We start from the raw sequence: 23,949 nt of genomic DNA on the forward strand, positions 1-23,949 counted from the left end.
TCATTGGTACTCTGTTTCAAACATTTGTTAAAATGTATGCTTAGTACAAAATTTTCAGTTTTTCATCTATCCTGTTATAGTCATATTTTTATCTTATTTATAATAACGTAACATTATGCCTGAAATTAATTTCTTAATTTTCAGAATTTAAGACTGAGTGTAAGCTTCCCATCACGACTTTTCTACTTAAATTCCACTACTGCAAATGGCACTTATCATGTAATTCAAGCCATAGCACCTGGATCCGGCACCATACGGGCTGAACTCAAAGGCGTTATTACGGAGGTGTGTTTAATATTTCAATTTTATATTTTTGAAATATAGGTAACGTCTTAAGTAGCGATGCTACTATTAATGAACAGTTTGGGAGATGGACATGTTTGTGTGGTTGGTATTTTATAGAGTATTACGTAAACCACAGGATAAAAGTAGAATGAAATTTTTATAAGTTTAACTCAATTAAGTGCTAAATATTTGAACAGAAAGACAAAATTCTGTGATAGAGACAAAAATGTAATCGTGGGAAGACATTAGACGTTAAAAGTTGGCAGCATATCTAGTATTATTTATTGAAATTCATTCTTTTAGTTGTTTTTCCGTCCAGACGCGAAAGTGGTTAGTGACTCTGACTGCCGTACCGAACGGCCCGCGTTCAGATCCCGGAGAAGGCACGGATGTTAATTGCCTGTCCCTTCATAGGGGTAACGGTGGCTGCCTTTTAGGTGGCTCCATCATAATGTTAATTGCCTGTCTCCATAATAATGTTAATTGCATGTCTCCATAATAATGTTAATTGCCTGTCCCTTCATAGGAGGTAACGATGGCTGCCTTTTAGGTCTCTCCATAATAATATGACCACTGCTTCTGGCCTTATTAGTGGCGAAAGCCTAAAATAGCTAGTGGTCGCCATATTAAGGGCAAAAAAAAACTTTAGTTGTGCTTATATTCTTTTAAGGTCTATTATAATATAACAGTTGTAACTTTAATTTTATTACTTAAAAGTCTCTTTCTGTTTGCAGAATACACAGTAAATAATTGTACTCTTCATTTACCATTTCTCTAATAATATTTGTGATAATTTTTTCGATATTTGTAATCATGAATATTAGGGATGGGCTGTTTGAATTTTCAAATCTCACGAATCCAGAAAAAAAGATTGGAAATTCGAAATCTTCAATCTTCGCACTTTTATTTTATTTAATTTTTTAGCCATTGGAATATTTCGAATTATAATCTCATAAACTATTAAAAATTTTTATTGAAAATTTTTGAAGGAATATTTTATTGAAATCCATTAAAAGTGTTCATTACAAAAGGGCTCAAAATTTGACAAAACTCTGTAAAACGTATTTACTCTTACTACAGTTCTCAGAGAGACTGTTTGTTTCATCAAGCATCATAGCTGATAAAAAAGTTAAGTAGGCTGCATTCTAGTAGAGAGTTCAAATGTTAATTTTGTTAAGTAAAAAATCTTCTTTAAAGGTTTTTTGCTTTTTTAAAATTACCCTAGAAGTGTTCATTGGTTTAATGCTTTTAAGTCCCCTTACAATACATCAGTTTTTGATTTTTTTTAAATTTCTGAGAAGACTTTTAATGTTGGTCTATGTTAAATTTTGAAATAATCCTCTCCTCTCCTCTCTACGCTTGCTTTGATTTAAAAAGAGTCTGGAAAAATGTAAAGTTTTTGACATGCTGATCCAATCTATTTTTGTAAAATTAATGTTGAAAATATGAAAAATAAGACAGAGTTTTAATTATGTACCCCATTTTCTAAAATTCGTTTGCATCATCTTAATAAAGATAAATGCATTTTAAAAGACCGATTTCTTAAATATGTATTTCATTAAAAAGCAGGTTTCACAAATTTTCCTTTAATTAAAAATTTTTAGTAAATTAAAGCTTTCTTCCTGATTATTTTTACTGTACTTGAAGGATTCGAGATATTCGAAAAACTAGAGAATTTTTCAGGATTCGGATTCAGGAAAATTTAAGATTCGTTTCGCGTACATCTTTTTCAGGTACATCAATAAAACTAATAACCAATACAAATAAACCGCAATGAGTCACAAATTCTTATTAGGAAAAAATTAAAGCCTTATTTTAATATGACCTTTGTACTAACCAGCGGTCGGGCTTGCCGCGTGCTACTTTTGTAATTTTCCCCATGTGTGACGCGGATACGAGCGAGTTTCCCCTAAAAACTTCTCCCCGGAGATATCCCTTCCTCAGGCAAATATGCCTCGTTTTCTTTACTTTAATTACAAAAATAAGATCAAATAAATAATAATCTGACCCTTGTGTCACCTAAATTTCTAGATGACAAACAAATGACAGTAAACTTGCCATGATGTTCATGCTGTTATTAATAATTAATTTGCAAAAAAATGACGGATAAAAGAAGTAATTTCTCATGAGAATGATTTTATGTACTACAACGTCTCCTATGTCGACCATCTCTGAAAGTTACCAGTATGTCTAAAAACGCAATTAAATAACAATATTGAATATGGCTTTTCTTTACAGCAATCATCTTTACGGAAGACCAGAATACTCAGGATTTGTGTGTTCTCATCTTAGACAAGTTTTGATTTGTTTTAAATGTTGTCAGAGTAAAATAAGATAAAGGAGTAATGTTTCACGGTTAAATACTGGAAGAAAGTTTTTCATCTAGGGGAAAAAATAGTCTCTAAATTATTATAGTATTTTTAGGAATTATGTACAATCGCACTGTGAAACATACCTAAGACAAGCATGAAAATTTAAATAAATGTGTATATATATATACACTCATGTCCATAAATTAAGGATAATTCGGAGTCACGCGGAAATCGAACTCTAAAATAAATATATCACCTGTAAAATCACTACACACATCTTCATGAATCATATGCAAATTTCAGGAAGTAACCAGATGACACCGATGGTACGTCACAATGACGAGAGTGTAAGAGAGTGATATATAAGGAATACAGGCAAAGAAGTAAAATTGTTTGCAGGCGCTTTATAAGCATTTCACTGTAATAACCGAATAGTTATGACACAAAGGACGCATTTGGATGATTTTTTACGTGGTAGAATTATCGGCCGTCTGGAATGTGGGCGTACCCAACTGGAAGTATCAGACGAACTTGGAAATGACCAGAGTGTCTTCTCCGGGCTTTGGCAACGATTCCAAGATGATGGTAATGTGAGTAGACGTCACAGCACAGGTCGCCCCAGAGTTACAACGCCGAATGAGGACCGGTATTTGGCAGTTAATGCCAAAAGAAACAGGCGGAGCACAAACAACCTCAGACCTGTCCGTCAGCTCTCTTCAGCCACTGGTACGACAATTTCAAGGCAGACCGTGTACAGACGCTTAGGGCAGATTGATCTATATGCTCGTAGACCTGTCAGATGCGTTCCACTTACTGCAACTCACTGTCGCCTGAGGTCAGCCTGGAGTAGAGAGCATGCATAGTGGGCACCGCAACAGTGGGCTTGTGTGATGTTTTCCGACGAGTCCAGGTTTAGCTTGCAGTCTGATTCTCGCCGGACTTTCATATGGAGAGCTCCAGGTACCCGTTACCACCAAGAAAACATCATTGAACGACACCGTTACGATGGTGCAGGAGTGCTCGTTTGGGGCGGAATTATTCTGGGTTACAAAACTGACCTGCATGTTCAAATTGGAACCATGACAAGCCAAATCTATCGGGACATCATTCTGGAACAGCATGTACGTTTGTTTCGGGGCGCTATGGGCGCACAATTTGTGTTTATGGATGACAACGCCCGTCCTCACCGTGCAAACATCGTAAGCGAATGCCTTCAATCGGAGGATATCACCCGTATGGACTGGCCAGCATTCTCACCGGACTTGAATCCAGTAGAGCACGTGTGGGACATGCTTGGCCGACGAGTTACAGCCCGTCAACCTCCTCCTGCATGTCTACCGGAACTTCGGAGAGAATTGCTTTTTGAGTGGTGTAATATCCCCCAAGATCAGATCGATAATTTGATACTCAGCATTCCTAGGCGTTGTACGGACTGTATTGCATCGTCTGGGAGACATACAGTGTATTAACAATCATACCAACCATGTAATATTGATTTTTTTCTAAATAGTTTTTTTTTTTTTTTTTTTTGTAATTTGCTCCAGGGAGGAAAAAATCGCTAATTTTTTTAATAATATCAAACATATAGCATCTTTCTTTGCGCTTTACCTTTTGTTTAATAAATAAGCTTTACAAATAAGTCAAATTTGTTTTGCTTCTAACTCTTTCTTTGCCTGATTTTGCATTATCCTTAATTTATGGACATGAGTGTATATATATATATATATTGTAATTTTAATTGCAAGTTTTAAAATGTTTTTTAACCACTTGAAAAATATATTCGTATTTTTAATAAGGCTAATTGATCGAAGATTTTAAATTATTCAGACAAATATTTTGGGAGTTACACTGAGATTTGCATATGTTTGCCTTGACATTGCATTCATATAGCTATCGATGTTTCTTTTCTATGAATTCCATGTATAGGTAAATGGTATAAATTGGCGTTATATGTATTTCTAACGGTGTAAATCCATTTTTTTTCGAAACTTGTAAATCCATTTTACGTGTCCATATCACGTACTTGTAAATCCATATTTGTAAATCCATATCACGTGTAAATCCATATCACGTGTCTGTAGAGCTATTTGTAACAGCGATGTTGCCAATTCACCAACATAACATTACCACTTAATCCTTCTAATTATGCCTTGCTTATGAATAGCCCAGTAATCTGTTTAGAAACAATATAACTCTCATTAAAATACTTATGGCTGGCAAAGAATTATTAGTAGAATATTCGCTACCTAAATAACCACTTCTATGTTCTGATTTCGTGATTATGGATAAGAAGGAATAATAAAGTATATACAGATATAAATACTGTTGTTGATATATGTGTATATAAACTCACGTCTACGTAAGCATTTCTTCCATTAATGCAATACATGCGTTGCGTGCGTACGGGTTCGTAATAGACTGAATGCACACAGCTCCGATGAAAGGTTGATAAACTTTATTTTATCGAAATAAATACTTCATAGTTCTGGAACTTTCCACAAAAAGAGTCGTACAGCTCTTCACGGTATCACAGAATACAATCAGTAGTTACATTTTAAACTACTAAGAACGTTAAACACAACGCAATGCAAAGTGCATCTAAAGAGCGAAGCTAACCCGGAATTATCTCAGTACTCCGACTCACGTTGAAATAACAACTAACAATACGACTGAGAGCAGATGCTTTCTCCGGTCTTATGAGAGCAGATGTTCTTTCCGACCACCGAGATATTTCTAGTACTTTCCGCTCCTCGAAATTATGGGAAGGCACATGAGGGTCGAATTACGATTACAACTAATATACTGACCAATTACATTTTATTCAATTACAATACCTATTACCGAGATACAGGGACCGGACCAAAATGTCACCAAGTTTGGCGAGTTTAGGCGTTTTATCGGCATATTTGGAGGCAAAAATTAGTTGCCAGCTTGGTGATATCTCGCCAAATTATAGAGATAGCCATTTACTCAATGTTGGACTTACCCGTGTATTCTTACTTTTCCAGCAAGGTTCGCTTTAGATTTTCATGTTAAATTATACAAAAGAAATACAACAAATTTACACCTAAGTTCACTGAAATTATCCATATATGTACAAAAATTCGTAACACATGAAAAAAAGTGTTTATTACCATATATTCTTTTTATTCCACTATAAAATTAGTATGATTCAGTGATCGTACCATCATCACCTAGCTGGATATATTTACTTCTGGATCAAGCTGCACATTTATATTTAAGCGAATTTACTTTCTTTGAAAATATCGTTTGAAGTATAAAAGTATGCTACACTTAATAAAAATTGTTTTTAAAGTGTTCTTTTTAGGGATTAATTTTAACTTGAGAGACATAAAATGAATGCTTTGCTGATATATTTTAGGTAATTCGCAATTTTGCAGGATGGGATAAAAAAAGAAAATGCAGTTGTAGGATCGGAGGAAGTAACAGTGTGCCAAAAGCTTCAGATTTTCCCTCCTCGCTTACTATTGCCGTCGGATTCACCTAGCATCCCGTTGCACAAGGTTCAGTTTACGGTAAGTTATTCATCTCATTACATAAGGTTCATTTTAACAACGATAATTATTTGCTGTTAATATACACATACAGATTCTTTAATGTTTACAGTGTAGTGCTGCTTAACGTAATGTGGAGAAAAAGGTGTTTCTTCAGTGTATCAGTGATAAATCAGATATAATGAATTATTATTTATTTCATATATTATTACTTATGAATTGATTTTCAGCAGATAATAAATTTAAAATATGTTTACAAAAAATGTCACCAGCCCTGAAAAGGCAAAGAATGGAAACTAAAATGCAAAAGTCGTTTACACATTTTTATAACGATATCTATAAATAAGTTTTAAAAAATGCTGTTGAATAAACGTTATTAGCAACTGCTTATAATTTGAAATGAGAAATATCACCTGCCTCTTTTAAAATATTGCATGTACACAAGCTGTGGATTGAAGGATATGTGTTTGCTCTTTCCGAAGAGAAATATTCCTATTCCTGACTCAAAAACATAGTGAAATGCATGGTATTAAAATTTCTAAGCGCAAAATAAGCAATTTTATTAATCGATAAGAGGAAAGGCTTTAGTCATTACTTCTACATAGAAAGAAGACTTCAAACGAATACCCTAAAAAGGTACGTACTGTTTCTAATGTTTCTAAAGTTAAATCGTTGGTAAGAACAGAAAATCCGCCAATGCAAAAGTCAGTTACAAAGTCTTTATATACTTCTTTAGCAAAAATAAAGAAGAAAATAAACCAAAATTTACAGCTTTAAAAAACTAAGAAACACAATGTTCACCAATTGTAGTCGAGGCATATGGCTCAACGCAGAACAAGGTGTAGAATTCTGTTTGAAAACTATTTAGCTGGAGATAAATGGAAATATACTGTGACCCTTCAGGACGCATGGATTTACCTAAATGATTGCAACAAGAAAAGGTATATTTACTATCGAAAACGAAGAGACAAAGCGTACAAGCCTGGTTCCGTCAATTCAAAGAAAGTTTCTATAAGGAGTTTATGAGTTTGTGATTGTCTCAGGATTCTCTAAAAATAAGTAGAATCAAAAAGAGTGTTAAAATCCACTTAAAGTACTATTAAGAGAAGGTTTTATGTCCGATATGTATAGAAAAACTTCACGGAAAAGCCCTTCCCAAGCGCAAACCCATCACGACTGAGGGACTCTAGGAAATAATGGAAGAATGGAAATCGATGTCCTTGGAAATTTTACGAAAAGCGACCATGGAAATTACGACGCAGACTAGAAAAAAAAAAGAAAAAAGCTATCAAATCGAACATTAAAAAATACTCCTTACATTTTAAAAACTAATTAAATGGCCTCAAAATCGTTCTAAAAATATGTAAATACCCTCTGTATCAAAGTGGTAGAACATACGTTAGTATGTTTACATACTTTGTGAAAGGTGATTTCTTCCTCAAGGTATTTCAGTATCACATCGATCTTACATTTTAGCAGCAAATTATCGCTTTAAGCTAAATCAAGACAAATGGAGAGGTTTTTATTGATCGGCCCTCTTTAAAAAGTGAAAGCACGTGCCTTTGACTGAGTAATTTAAAAGAATATGGAATGATTAACCCGGAGGAAAATTAATGTAAATTAAACGTTTAAAACGTGTAGTTAAAATTTACTTTGATTTACATTACTCTGATAAACATGAAGTTCTTTGTATTTTACAGGGTATATAAACTTAGCAAAATATACAAGCTTTCAGCATTTCAATCCAAATTTACGCGCAAAATGTGCTGTAGATCCTTAATCTAATTTTGGCTATATTATTGAAATTATTTCAGCGCAAATTTAACTTATATTACAAAGACCATCCAGTTTGCATATTAGTGAATAACAGAAGACGGAAGACAGCTCTTTCTAAGCTTATAAGCGTTCATGACCGGATTCTTTCTTCCAGGGCCAGAACATACTATTTTCGACATATCTAAAATGTCTTGACTCTTCTTTTCCCAAGCATTAGATTGCCAAAGACAAGTAGATCATCACTGGAGCTAGGCCTTTTTCTCGGATTACTTAGAAGTGTATGAAATAACGAATTTGGTCTAATTTTGTACACCAGACCTCCGAATTCAAGAAGCAATAACAAAATTTAAGAAAGCAAAACAGAACTTACCCTAAGATGAAAACTTCTTCCTCGGGCAACGCTGATTTAATTTCAAATGATCCCTCGCTATTTGATGATCCCTCGCCCCTAACTTGATTAAAAGTGACTTTTTTTAGGCCATAATCAGAGGAATATGCATTAATCGAGACTTTAATAAATGATTCGTATTCCGTTAACTTATTTGCTTTTAGAAATTGTTTCATATCGATTACAAGAAAAGTTAAAATGTATGTCTGCTGTATTAATTAAAAAAAAAAAAAAAAAAAGTTGTCCTTTTTTTAAATTTCTACTATTAGCTCACACTCTCCCTATATCTTGTTCAAATTTTCAATTGTTAATAAAATACTTTTTATTCATCCACTTAAATTCAAATAAATTCTTTTAAACTTGTAGTGGGTGGCACTTGATGTTAATACAATTTTTTCACATATTAAAAATTTTTTTAATTTGTAATTTAAATTCTTTTTTGTATTTAAAATTTGTTTATATTTTAAAAATTTCTTTTGTTGACCTAAGTAGTAATTGACTTTAAAATTTTTTAGTTAATTATTAATTATTTAATTTTCAATCATAAATAAAATGCTTTTTATTCATCCACTCATGTACAAATACATTTTTTAAACTTGTAGTGGATAACAAGTGGATAATATTTGTAGTGGATAATATTTGGTGTTAATACAGTTTTAAAAAAGTTTTACAAATTTTTAATTTAAAAAGTTCGTATTTTTAAAACTTTTTGTATTTTAAAATTTTTTTTTCACATTTAAAATTTTTTTTGTATTTTTAAAATTTTTCCTTGTTGACCTAAGTAGGAATTGACTTAATATTTTTTTTAATATTACTTGTTAAATTTCTTTTTACTTTTTTGTGCACTGATTCATTTTGAACTGAAAATGCTCTGTGATCCATACGTGTATACTTACTAATGAAGGTGGGGAAGGCAAAATACTGCTTAGGATTCTTCCATGTCGGACTAATTGTTAATTTAAAAATGTTAACTATCTTATTTCTTTTATGTGATGTAATGTGTACTTTGGTAGAAATGATTTTAAAATTAAACTGCTGTTTCGTGTCTTTTACGTTTGCAAATCATTTAAAATTAATATAATTTAAAATATTCTTTGACGTTTCAAAAATTACAGTGCTTTTTACTAGAAAATCCAGCTGATAAATACAGGCAATTAATTAAATATATCCTACTTGAGATCGAAATAACCTGTAGTAACACTGTGTTCCTAAAATCTAACAAATGTTTAGAGAAATAAGGAAAGAAAGTTGTGGCATAGAACTATTATAAAGCATTTATCCACATTTAAATTTTGAGCGAAATTTTATTCTATGATTCTAAATAAAATGTCGTACACTGTGTGTTGTTTTTTGTGTAGTTTAGTAATACTTTTTCTGTTTTCCTAAGATACAATTTAATTTTTCAGGTAACAGGAGGTACTGGAAAGTACTCATGGGCTTCAAGTAATACGTCCGCAGCGACTGTAATCTTTGACGAGAAAAACAGCAACATTGCTAAACTTCAAATTTATAAAGAAGGAGATTTGTATATTACAGTTACTGATAGAAATAACATTAATTTCTTTTCCGCTGTAAAGGTAAGTGGTTTCTTTTTTTTTCTCAGAATACGATTTCGGTTATTTATAATATATTTGTCTTTATTAGTTACCCTTTATACATCTGGTAAAAGGAATAACTGTAGTAATCCTTGATTTGTCAGCAACACAGACATCTCATTAAATCAATCATCTAATGAAGTGAAGTGAAGTGTTTATTACATAGAGGCGTTGAGTTCTAATTCTTCAAAACAGGTAATACTGGCAAACCCCCATAAAAAAAAAGTGCGCGCAATTTCTTAATGTGTACTTGCAGCTGTGCTATTTAATAGTATATTATAAATTATAAAACATTTTTGTATTTGATTCTAAATTTCAAGTGTTCTATTTTAACATGAAATAATTCCTGAACTTGAGTAGTATACATTTTTGCGGAAAAAGAAAGCAACCAACAGGTCCGGTTGTTACGTCAACGTTTATGCACATTTGGCAAAACTTAAATCGGTTTCATTATGTAAAATAGAAGGGAACAAAAAAAAAAAAAAAAAAAACCCTCCAACATTGATCAATAATTAACTGACAGAAACGTATATTGTTATCAGTGAGATAAAAATGACCAAAGCAAACAGCTTTAAAATAGTACATTGATAACTAAGCGGAAAATTTTACTATATTTTACAGTATCGAAGCGAGGCGAAATCTGACGCTACTATTCTGTAGAAAGAATATACAAAAAGGGTGTTTTAAAAAGAAGGGACAAACTTTAAGAGATCGTAGAACATACAGAAATAGTAATTTTTATCAAAAAATGCTTGGTCAAAAATGAAACTGGACTTCCTTGTCAGTAGCTTAAGTTCCATAAACATGAAAGCGCCATTCTTTGCACACACTGTCATTCTCAACTTCAAATTTTGAGTCTATACAGCAGTATACGAATGCCGAAAACATGGTATGCACTTCATGTTCTGAACTGCCAAAGAAAATATCAAAGAGGCGTAACGATTATACAGGGAGCTTTTTCCCAATAAGAGATTAAGCAGTCATAAAACATTTCAGTGTTTCCTTCTGCACTTGTGTGATCCTGGAATTTTTTCCCTGACTACCGAATTTGATGTAGGTGGTTCAAGGACTGTGTGAACTACGGAATGGAAGAGAACATTCTAGCTATCGTAGCTTATTCGTCCAAATAATAAGCGTGAGAGCCGGTTAGACATAGCATTACTGTGCTCTATTCCATAATATGGTGGGTGTTCTCGGATGAACCGATATAATTTTTAAACAGTGAAAGTCTTGATTGCTGGAGATTTACTCATCGTATGGACTTCAGGCGCTAGTTTTTGCCGCAGAGTGCGGGGATACTGGATTTTCCGTCCACTGTTTTGTTCACGGATGAAGTTACATTCACACATGATAGTGTATTTAGCATGCACATTGCGGATGCATGAGTGAGTGTGAATTCGTTGCCAACGCGTGCATATGCACATCAGCAGTGAATAAATGTTTTTCCAAAAACGATCTGTCCTCTGTTATGCTGAAATGGTTTTATGGGAGAAAGTACCTTATTAGCCGCTTGGAATCTTACCAGAATTTCCAGCAGCCATACCGTAGTGTATGTGATTCCAGCAAGATTTAAGGAAGCACCAGATCATTTTCAGTACGTCGTATGTGGATGTCATTTCTTCACGCTAATGGAGTGGGTAGCGTGGTTTCATACTTTGTCCCTCTTAAGATCACCCGACGTGTTCTGTTTTCTTTATTGGGGATAATAAAGAGTCTCATCTGTGAATCTACGAAGAATTCTTCACGATAATTTCTGTTCGCTGCCGCGGCTTTATGGAAGTACCTGGTATGGTAAAAAATGTCCACACTATCGCCGATGAAAGGGGAGCTAATGCTCCCCTTTCATCGGCTAATGCTCCCCAAGATAACCATAATTGGTTGGCGATCATTCTTTCTAACAGATAACTGTAACTACAGGCGGCCCTAGACTTTCACACAATTTGCTACTTCCCCCATCTTTAAAAATTAAATTCTTTAAAGATTTTTGTCGCTATTGTAAAACTGTTCGCTTCCATGCAGCCGCTCGCACTTACGTTGATCAGAGTGGTGCATTACTGTAGTTCTCGAGTTCGAGACCTAATTTCCATCAAGAAATAGCCCGTGCGAGCACATCAGCCTGTTAATAAACATATTAATGATGCATACTTGTATGAAATTTAGAACGTAATGTCGCAAGCATTTTCTTTAAGCTTCCAGAAAGTAGAAAAACAAACTGTGGAGCTGGTTGCTGCCTTAATATTTAAAGATTAGTTCACTTTCACTTCGTACCGGTCATTAAACAATACTAAGAACACATTTACATTTTAAAGTATTATTAATCTTAGACAATGCTCTAACTAAAACTAAACTGGGTAGGGCAACAGGCCTGCAGTGCCCCGAAATCTGTTTTCTTGACCTTGTGCCCCGAAGTGCACCAATATTGCCCTGGGCTAGTGGTCAGCTTGTCGCCGGACCCCCGCTGTTTAGTCCCCAAGCGAACTTGGTACTCATTTTATCGACCCACTCTAGACATGAAGGGCTGAGTCAACCTGGCCCAGCCCGAGAATCGAATCGTGGACCTGTGGTGCAACGGCGCGACGCGCCAGCCGCTTTATACAATGCTCTAGGACACCCAAAGTCTCCAGAATTTATATCCGGAAATCAGTGTTGTGTTTCTTACTCCCTTACTGGCTCATAAAGGCCATAGATCAAACAGTGATAGCTACGTTTAAATGATATTATAGGAGGACAATAATGAATTGGGTTAATGGCAGGGAAGGTGGGCGTACATTAAGAAATTTTTAGAAGACTATAATAGATGGAAAGCAATAAACAATTCTGGAGACTCGTAGGCTGAAATAAAAGAATCAACAACGAAAGGTTCCTGGAAACATCTATGCTTTCAAATTGTGAGTGATTTTATAAATTTTGAAGAAACTCCAGCAATTATCACAGATGAAATAGTTAACTTAATGAAAGAACTAAGAAGTCAATAATGAAGAAGTTAAGGAACTGATTGAATCTCACTCAATACTTCTGTCAAATCAATGCTTAATTGAGCAAAAGAATTGAACAAAATTTACAATGAAAGTGAGGAAGAAAAAATGATGGGTGGTATTCAACTCACTCATGACGAATTTATAAAGAAAACACCTGAAAGCCCTTAACACGCCTCATTAACTTAATTATATATATTGATAAATAAATGTCCTAAAGTACAGTTTTTAATGGTTTATTTTGCATCCTCTATTTTTGAACATTCAAAATTCGCACATATTGCCAGGAACCAATTACGTGCGAAAGACGAGGGCCCACATGTATTCATAATTAAAACTTTTTTTAAAAAATCTTTTGTGTTATCCTTATATTTGAATTTCATCTCTTCGCCCTCACCATCGAGCGCTTTTACGTTTTTGACCATTCATTCTGGAGGAAGGATGGGAAAGATTCGATGCCTTCTACTATTTCTTAAATTTTATTTTATCTTTATTGAAATACTCTTATACATACATTAGGAAAAAATAGAAAAGCAGTAGCAAGCATTGGTAAAACAACTTGTAAAGTAGTAAATAACGTAAAAAAGTACTCGCCTTTAGCTTTTATATATTATGTAAGACACTGCAGAAATATGTTATGTTGTAGGATTTCCATTCCTGAACTCTTCAACTTCCCCTCGCATTTCCTCGCCAGGATATAAATTTAAAGTTAAGTGAAGTGAGTATTTAAACGGGTGAATATCGGAGTTTATTCAGAGCGTGTTTTCGCTAGCCAGCGCACGTTTCGTTTCTGACCTTGCTGTTACGTCGATGCACCTTTTGGCCATTTCGAGTAGTTATCACGCTTGTTAGGTTTGTCGAGTCAACCTAGATTAGCCCTTACTTAAAGTGCTAGACCAGCAGTACTCTCTTTTTAGATTTGGATTTATTGTGTTTACAAATTCTTAGTTTGCACTGCAACTTGTCGGTGTTATTGTAAAGCACGAAGTACGTGTTTTTCTGTTCATAGTTGGAATTAATAAATGGTCATTTTCATCCTTCTTCTGTGCTGGCAATTACTTCACGCCCGTGCGAGAAGTCGCCAGGTTCATTAGTAGGATCTAGTTTAGTTTATGCGGAAAAGGAGAGATAGATCCTATGGTGTAAGATACTTTGAAAATAATTAAATAATAAAAATAACTGCTTTAACTAAGGTAGAACCCCACGTATCCAAACTAGGCAGAACAAAGCCTATTTAATAAAATTCATAAAGGCTTCTCTCTCATCGCTGTATTTCTGTATTACGCTCATCTAACTGTATTACGCTGCCATTTAATGAGGAAGAAAAATGAAAATAAGTTCCTGAAGAAAGATTTCATCATTCACAATTTATTTGTTATTATTATTATTATACTGACATATAATGACAACATGATGATGTATTTCCCCTCCCCCGTTATAAAAGCATTTTATTTCAAAAGAATCAAACGATGTATGAAAAAAAAAATGAGTGTTATTATGTCTTGCAGATTCAAACTTATTTTCACTACCATTTCTCTTAAACTGAATTTCTGTTTTAATGTAAATAGGATAATTTAATACAGTAATATCATAGCTCTTCATAAAATTATTATTTATTGCTCACTTAACTGCTTATAATACGGAGTTAATTTAAAGGTAAACTTTTTTGTGTTTACTTATTGATCAAGTTTAAATTACCTTTCAGGTACAGTATTACAACCGGTTGTTTTTTTCTTCCCCCCCCCCATCTTTTCTTTTTATTACCTGTTTCGAAGTACATAATTTATGTTCTAACATAAAGAAATTAAAGATGGTAAATACTATTAAGGCTTATCTATTAGCTTTATATAATTGACTTTGAAATTTCTGAAGTAATGACATAGTTTTTAAAGAAGCTGTTTTACATAAAAATGTACAGATTCTAAGATGAGTTTACTTACACTGACATAAAAGTTGCAATTCAATTATTATAAGTCCGTAATCAAAATAACATAATTGTCAAGGTGAGTAAATTATAATATGCAATATCATAGAGTAACTAAACACTTACATTCACAAAAATTGTCCAGACCTGGACTTTCAATTTACTTATGATTCAGATAAATAAGATTTAAAGGCAAAAGAATTTTTTGAAAAATGCTTTTTTATTAGGTATCTGTCCAGCCAGTTATTGATATTGAAGTGTATCCCACTGTTGTGGAAACTGAAATTGGAAATACGTTGATTATTCCTACTGCGATTCTTGGCTATGAAGATGAAGGTAAATATAATTATCTTGTATTAAAAAATTATACTGATGTGTTTAAGCTTAAATTGATCACCTGCTTAAATTCTTTCACTTAAGCATTTACTTAATTTTATTTCGTAGTGTTGTATTTTTTGTTTTATTAAGAAAAATTGCCTTAGATAGACAAATTTCAGTATATCATAGTTTGAGGGTCTCCATGCCGCACAGACTCTATATATTTACAGATATCGATGCCATTTTTAGGATTCGAACCCTAGCCCTTCTGTACGGCAGTCAGCGTCACAAACCACGTTCTCATCTGGGCGGGTGTTGGTTATTGTATTATTCCTGATAAAATACTCTAATTTGATGTAATAGATAAGCGTCAGAAATGAGATTATTGACCTTGGTTCTCCAATTGTTAATACACCTACGATATGGAGAAATCAAATCAATATGACTGTAATTTCTGAGGGCGGGGACCGATGTGTAAGTAATAGAATTCTATTCAAACTGCTTTGCGTTAACTGCAAGTTTCTTTTTTTTACATTAAGAACAAGTACCCCGCTAATCATTAAAATTGTTACACGATGAAGGCGGTATGCAACAAATGTCAAATTTGCATCAAGGGTACTGCATGCTGGGATATGCAAATGAGTAACATTCCAACGCATGCACACAAAGCAGGTATGAGTAATTCTATCTACATTGTGTATAAATGGAAAGACTGTACAGCGGGTTTCTTTTTTGGAAATATTACTTGAACGTTGGTTGTTTTATAAAGGTCATGTTATGCCGCGTGTAAGGAGGAGAAACTCCTACCAGCATGTGGCGGAATTCGACCGTGCAAGATCGTGACCTATCGGGACTGCTGTTTATCGTTCTGCGACATTACTGCTGGTGTTGGTAGAGTTCCCATGACTGTTAGGCGAATGTGAAATCTATAGTTCCAGGAGGGCTATAGTGAATGTCATGCATAACCTCAAAAGGCCCGGAGCCATTAACGCTCCAAAAGACAGATTGCCTTCTCGGTCTTACGACATCGTAGAGCCGCGTCACGTACCCTAAATCAGGAACTTGTCTTATGTGTCTTATGTTGTGCCCGAGAGGACAGTGCGAAGACGTCTGAAGCACGTCGTTCTGTCGATCATTGTTGCACCTTCTCTTGACGTTGCAGCAGATTCAGGTGCGCCTACAGTGGCGCGACGAAACACGGCAATAATGGATACAGGAGTGACATCACGTTATCTTTTTAGACGAAACGCGATTCTGCGTATGCATCATGATGGACATGTCAGTTTGTGAACGCAGACAGAAGAAAGAACGTTACCATCTTGCATTCGTCATCTTCATACGGACCTAGCACCTGCCGTTCTGATATGTGGGGGGGGCACATTGGATATACTTCTCGGTCACTTCTTTTTTGCATAACCGGTAATGTGGACAACCTTCGTTATATTTCTAACATGTAAAGCTGTGCTCTATCTTGGAGGCCTACGTGGCGCCATATTCCAACAAGATAGTACACGACTGCACGTTGCTCGTGCAGTCCTAACCTTCCTCGGTACAGAGGGCGTTCGATTGTTGCTCAGGCCAACTCATTCTCCAGTTCTCTCATTCACTGAGAACGTCTAATTATGAGTTTCCAAGAGACTGATATGCCGTTAACCGCCATTCACTACGATTAATGAACTCTGCCATAAAGTTGAAGCCTCATAGATTGAAGTATCTGTTATCCAAGCTCAGTTCGATTCGTACAGTCGTTGTTGCTGCCAGAAGTGGCAGCTTTGTGCACTGAATCCTGTGCTCTGTGTGTTTAAACCGCTTGTAAATTTAATAATGTCCTCCTACTGTATTGTACATGTACAAAAAAATAGGATTCCGTTATTTGCTTTCCTTCTTGGTATAGCAATTTTAATGGCCAGAAGCGTATTATGTATTTTATGTCTTTACTTGTAAGATGTTTAAAGTTAGATATATAGTGCTTTCACTGCAAATTAGGATAAAATACAGCGTATTTTAAATAAAGCTATCTGTGTAAAATTTCTTCAAAAATATTAAGTCAACTTCTAATGCTTAGGATAAGGCAAGCAGCCCATCTGTCGAGAGAGCTGTAAATATCCTTTATATAACTCAAAATCAAGTTGTTTGAATGACCAAACGTAACTCCATTTTACACCAGAAACTAATACAGTCTCTATCTCTTCTATTGCAGAAAAGAAAATAATTCGAAAATTTGATGAATGCACCACAATCGAGCCTATAGTAGAAATAATTGACAAGCATGTTGTATCATATGAGAAAGGTAAGTGGTTAATTGCATAATGTATTATCATCAAATTTTCACAGTTCAATGTTTTCTTATTTGCAGGGATCCTTTGTGTTTTTAATTAATTGTTTTGCCTCTATTTTCCAGTGCTTTTGTTTTCTTAATTAATGCATCCATTTTTCAATGCCTCTATTTTCGTAATTGTTACCACCATTTTTCAATGCTTTCATTTTAAATTATGAGCTGATACTAACCAATTTACATTCTACAAAAAGCAAAGATTCTAATTTCCTGTTGAAAATTATCAAAGGTTGCATTCGAATCACTTTTCTTGAAATATAGTAAAGTAGCCCTATGTATTTTTAGCTATTCCTTAAAATACTGTAAATTAGGATAAAATTTTAATTAATTTTGAAAAAACTAAATTGAAATAAAATTTCATTTTTTCTTTTCAAAGCAAAAAAACGAGACTACTATCTACAGCAAGGATTTGAGTGTGGAACGAAAAGTATATCCTTTCAATATTTAAGTCTATGTATATAATCTTTATGATTTCATATTGATATTTTTATATTAAATGTAATTAATAATAATCAGACTTCATATAGAAAGTATTCTGCATTTACAGTTAAATACGCTTAAAAGAAGTCTTGTCCATTGAGGGTTAAGTAACGTATACCTCATCACGAAATGACGAGGAATTTTAAATGCCCATCTCTGTATGTATTTTTTGCCTTTAATTCCATTCAATTTATTCTCCGCAGAACCTCACATACCAGCCTATGGTAAAGGATGCCTTAGTTTACAATTTAGGTGTAAAATGGCCGGCCACTCCAGAATAAACATTTTTTACAAAAAGCGAGGAGAGAAGAGCAACAATGCAACGTTTAAAACGACGACAGTTTTAGCTTGTTATAAATCATTAAAAGTATGTGAAACGGTATTATTGTTTTTTTTTTATTTTACTTCTGCTTTATTGTTTAAATATATTACTAATGTATTGCACATTCCTATTAAAATGTCTAACTACATATTGGCAGAATCAAAAAAATCATGCCAGAATTCATCGGAAGAATTAACGCTTGTAATTTCACCATATTTTCTTTGGAAACACACAAATTATACTCTATCTTAATGACATCTTAAATTAGTGATCACATTAATAAGGCATTGAGTATCGAAGTCTTTTTGCGAAATTTTATATTAAAATGCTTACTGATATTCGACGAAATTAAATAAGGGAAGCATATATCAACCGAATAATAAGGAGCGGTTTTGATTTTATTACAGTATAATGCTTAACGTGATATCTGGTGCAGACAGACGTTACTTACATATAGTGTACCGAGGGTATAATAAAACAAAGCAGATCGGTATCAGTTCTCTAACGAAGATAACTTAGTTTCTTCTAATTTGCCACGCGTTATATTCTGAATGATGCTTTTATTCAAATGAATGAGAAAAAAAATTAGCGAATAATTCAAATAACAAAATTTTACTTTCGCATAGTTTAATAACGAAGAAAGTTTAATTATCTGATACACAGCAGTAAACGAAGATGCAGCTGTTGACTACCAGTAACTGAATATAGATTACATTTCCGAAGACAGGAGCAGATTAGTTGAAATTAAGAGTGATTTTTCTCATATTTGATGGAGAAACAAACCAGTGTTTCAAAGAAATCCAATCTTTTTACATAATGTTTTTCTTGTTTACTCCATTTCTTCGAATGCTTCAGGTAATTTGGTTCTGCTCCTTCAGGTATTTTGGCGTTTTTCATTTTTCAGGTAATTTACAAAAGCAAAGGCTTCAAGTTTGGCTTTATTTTGTAAACAAATTTCAAGGTCCGATTTCAGCAATCATATGCTCATTGATATTATCTAAAGAAAGTGTAATGACATCTTTGTTGTTTGGTCAAATTCATGTTACAATTAAGATTTCAAGAATTCATGCGAAATCTGCAAATCTTTTTTTAAAAAAATGCTATAATGTTTCTTATCACGTAGCAATTGCTATAATTTACTAAAACAATGATCCTGTTTAATTCAAAACTGCAATGCAGTGGGAAAATTGTGTTATTCTAAGGGTCTTGCAATGTCGATTACGATTACATAGAACAGTTATTCCTCGGTCATTCCTTATTTGTTCTGTTAGATGATCTTCTCTATAACTTCCATCATTGCGTCCCAGGAGATTAAAGGCATCTTCGTCAAGCATTCATCGTCATATTGCTTTTTCAGCATACATGTTTCATCATTAAACGCGCATAGTAACACACTGTTCTTGTATTCATTTACTTGGATAGAATCGATTGTTGTGCTGAATACATCAATTGATGCTGAACTATTACAACGAAGCACTCTATACATCTCAATATGATTCTTCTTTTGAAGGCGTAGTACTATTAAGAACAGCTTTGAAAGGATTATTTAAACAAAAATTGGGTGCAGTTATTAAGACAGGATTTTTGGACATCTACCTAGGTAAAATAATTTTGTTTAAAAAGGATTGATTTTTGAACATTTTTAAATACAATCAAATGCATTTCGGAATTCAGAAACACTTGCATTTTCTATAAAAAAATAAATGTTTAGTTAATGTTTTTTTTAGCCAGAGTAATTTAAGAACCAATTTCATTTTCTTAGCCTGTGCATCCAGTAAGAGTAGCAGTTGCAGCACTTGGCACTTCAAAAGAAATAGCTTTTGAAGGTGGTCCCAGACGATGGCCTCTAAAGAAGGATGGGCATTATACAAAACGTACGTTGACTAAAGCTGTTTAACTCGTAAAATAATTGAGCTCTTTCTTTATGCTTATGTATAAAACACTAATTTTCCAACTATAAGTTTATAAGTTTTGTGTTATTATTTTATTTCTGTTCTTGAATTGTCTGTACTTTTACATAGGCACCGCCTTTACGTTTTTAACTTTGTGCACCACGTTTATTTTATCTATAATATAATAAATTTCAATAAAATTAATTCATGATTATATTCATTTTTTCCCAATAGTTTGAAAGCAAACTTAATATGCTTTCTGTTGACAATATTTAAGCAATGGAAGCTTTTAAGTCTTGCTGCTTCACATTATTTCATGCTTGTATGAAAATAATTTAATTCACTATTCGTGATAGGCATTTTATTTCTTATTAAATTTCTTAGCTCAAATAGATAAATAATGCAAGCGGGCGATTAAAAGTTTTTCTCACGCATAAAATATGTTAATACATAACGATATCAAATGTAATCATTAATCCATTATATATAGTAAAAGGCAGCCTAAAAATACTTTTCTTGTCTTATAAAGTGCGTAAAAACTTTCTTTCTGATATATTTATCATTACTCGTTTTCTTTAGTGTTCAGTTTTTAATCCTTCATATGGGTAAAAAAGCATTTAGGAGATTGTATTTATTTTTCGTATACCTGAAATGATTCTGTTGTGTTGATTGAATGTCTGAAGCATGTTTTTTTAGGGTATTTCATCTCCAATAATTAAAATTTCATTTAATTTTTATTTCTATTTCATGCACATTATGTACTCGTATAAAAATTTACTGAATCTTATTTTAGATACCTTATACTAAATGTGGCAACGTATATCTTTGTATACATGTTTTTTATGCATTTTAGCACACTCTATCTAGTACTGCGCACGTTTAAGACATTTTCACAACTATTAATAAATATGCCTTTCTTAATTTCTAAGACATATATGTAACACCTTGCAGTGGTAAAGGCTCAGTATTTTTGAATCTACACATTTTGTAATACTGCTAGTGTTCTAAATATTGAACAACTCACCACCTTTATTCAGACACGTACCACTTCTCATTTTTCTCCAATTTCAATCCATTGGAAATGCTTGTTAATACCCAACATCTAACACTGCCTAGAATAGTGAGATAAGATCTCATTACCTTGTTACTTTTAAACTTTTCATTAAGCATTTCTTATTAATTGAGCAATTTTGCACATTTAATTATACTGCTTACTTTTATTTTTGATAGTACTCCAGATAATACTAAACACACACATTTTTGGCTTCCTTTCTATATTATTATTTTAGTTTTTTTAATGCTTTATTTCTTATCTTTGATTTTAACCATTCCTCTTTTTTACGAGACTTAAAAGTATTTAACTTAATTTCACGTTAAATTGGAATAGATCTGGTTTTCATATAAACTGTGTGCCCTTTTGAGTTTAGTTAGCGATTTAAATTAGCTTGCCTTTCCTTCTTCCATGATGTAATTGGCACATCTTTTTCATTTCTATGTTATGTAATTTACTACCTTGATTTTTAGAATTTTTTATTTACCATATTGTACATGTCTTAGTTCTCTTAGTTAAATTATGTTCTACATAAAAGTGCGAAGTAAAGCTCTATTTAAAGATGAATCACAGAAGAAACATATATCCGGACGTTTAGGATGTCTTTAGACGTTCTCTCCAGTTTTACTGTTTTATTATGCATAAACACCTGCAGCACGGCTTATCAAATTTCATAGGAAAAGAAAGAACAACTAATAAGTTTGTTGCGCATTCCAAGCAATTATATAGAATGAGAGCCCCATGCTGTGTTAGCCCGAATCACATTACGTCGATATCCATTCTTCCGCCTTTCACTGTCACGATCAATCCCAGCACATGCATCTTTGATCAGTGTCCCCCAACTGTTCCATTGATACTGATCGAATGGGAGATTCACAAAACCTCACTGCGTTTTTGAAGACTTTTTATTTCGACGCGCGGTCACTAATAACAGAGTGCTTATAGCAAATAGTGAATTGAAGGCTATATCACTGGAGGTGTTCTTTACACATTTCTACCACTGTTCTCGGTGCTGTCTGATAATGATTTTGCATTCGTAAGATGTCAACACACAATAGGTTTTTTTTTTAACTTTATTTTTTGATCCAGTCACATTTTTTACACACTAGTAAGTGAAGCGACGACACGTTGGATTTCAAAAAAACTATAAAATCCTCAAAAGTTCTTTTTGTATGGTCTCTATATAACAATGCAGTCATTTCAATTATTTGCAAATAATAAAATGTTGAATTCAGAAAGGTTATTGTAGAGGGCATGTATTCATCAAATTAATAGAAAATATTTAAAATTAAATGAATGGCTAAATAGCTCTTGAATGGTTGGTCATAGAACTATTGCCGCAATCTAAAGAAATCAACAAAGCAGACCTTTAGACTACAGAGTTTTTGTGTCAGAGGCGCTTTTTAATGATTTACGAAGCTTAAATCTTTGTACGGCTATGGAAAATGGGGGAAAATTCTCAATCAGAAGAAAAAACTTTATACTTAAATTAGTCACCCAATAAAAAGTTACTCTCAAACGGTCAAAACTAGCCCAGGAATTAGTAATTGAAATTTTAGAGTACACTGTATATATAGAGAGAGAAGAGAGAGAGAAAGGCAGGTACGCAGGCAGGCAGACGTACTGATTCATTGATTCCAATATTTAACCAATATCGATTCGTGCATTGAAATACAACGTATTGTTTTACTGCTTTGTACTTAACTAAGTACTTCTTGACATATATTATTTGAACAATGCAAAATATTCCTGCTTTTAAACAAAAACACCAATCAAATTACTACGCATTGCAGAAAAATCAGTAAAGTAAATCATGGTAAATCATGGTCGTTGATTAGCATATTAAAGAAGACATGGTGTGCTTCTGGGGTGTTATGTTTTATAAGTCAATGTTATGAGTATTATAATGTATTTCTCCCGTCCTCTTAGCATGCCTTCGTAGTGAAATGGTCAGCACGCTCAGCGCGTAGTCGAGAGGTTCATGGTTCGAGTCCCGGTGAGAGCATTGCTCATTTTTCATCTCTCCTGCTTTCAAAAAATACTCAATGTCCCTATAGTTGCCCCCGAAATTAAAAAAGTGATGGGTGATGATTCTCCAACACCAGAATTTGGCGGTTGGGTCCCCTAATTCCTAGTCCGTAAAAGGGGGAGTATATCAGATATTTCTCCCGTCTTCTTAGCATGCCTTCGTGGTGTAATGGTCAGCACACTCGGCGCGTATTCGCGAGGGCATTGCTCATTTTCACAACTTCTGCTTCAAAATAATAACCTGATGCCTCTACAGTATAATGTAAAATTGATTCACATATGTAAAATTAGCTGTGCCCCCAATGGCATCAAGACTGCGTACCCATAAGGTTTTCTGCTTATAGTTAAGTAATATTTTTGAAAGTCCGTAAAAATTTTAACTTTGAGTTTACGTTAAATGAGGAGCAAATTTTATCGAACGTTATTTTTCAGTTTGAATGTAATTTAATTAGTATCGGTCATTTTATTAAAGCAGTAGTTACTTGCCTTGTCAAAGAAGGAAGCTCCTTAAGAAAATGCAAAGGAAAAATAAGGGAGTAAAAAGATTTAAAAAAAATTAGAGTGGGAGGAAAAAAACAAAATATTTCATTTTTTCTTACGGTTTATTAAGTGCTACACTTGAACATAAGTATGTTAAATTACACAATAATTACATCATTAATCACAAGATTCCAATTTTTGTTTTCTCAGTGTATCGGGGGGTCAGAATTAAAAGTTATCTTTTGATAAAATGAGGAAAAATATCAAATGCTT

The 23,949-nt window shown here is 33.5% G+C and overlaps 1 protein-coding gene across 3 annotated transcripts in view; it reads left to right on the forward strand.

Moving 5' to 3' along the window:
* LOC118182114 (nuclear pore membrane glycoprotein 210-like) overlaps nt 1-23,949 on the forward strand; it is a 139,538-nt gene that overhangs the window by 73,727 nt on the left and 41,862 nt on the right. For 2 of the 3 annotated variants that reach the window (XM_035351400.2, XM_085808850.1), the window contains 8 exons: nt 145-285; nt 5,999-6,133; nt 9,683-9,853; nt 14,998-15,106; nt 17,289-17,378; nt 17,800-17,850; nt 18,107-18,270; nt 19,988-20,099. In XM_035351400.2, coding sequence (XP_035207291.1) covers nt 145-285; nt 5,999-6,133; nt 9,683-9,853; nt 14,998-15,106; nt 17,289-17,378; nt 17,800-17,850; nt 18,107-18,270; nt 19,988-20,099 — 973 coding nt within the window. The remainder of the gene's footprint in view (nt 1-144; nt 286-5,998; nt 6,134-9,682; nt 9,854-14,997; nt 15,107-17,288; nt 17,379-17,799; nt 17,851-18,106; nt 18,271-19,987; nt 20,100-23,949) is intronic. The other variant, XM_035351401.2, reaches the window with a different exon arrangement.

Source organism: Stegodyphus dumicola, chromosome X2, assembly GCF_044657685.1.
Source record: "Stegodyphus dumicola isolate Sdum_Otavi_A_Nest chromosome X2, ASM4465768v1".
In the NCBI taxonomy this organism is placed as follows: domain Eukaryota; kingdom Metazoa; phylum Arthropoda; class Arachnida; order Araneae; family Eresidae; genus Stegodyphus; species Stegodyphus dumicola.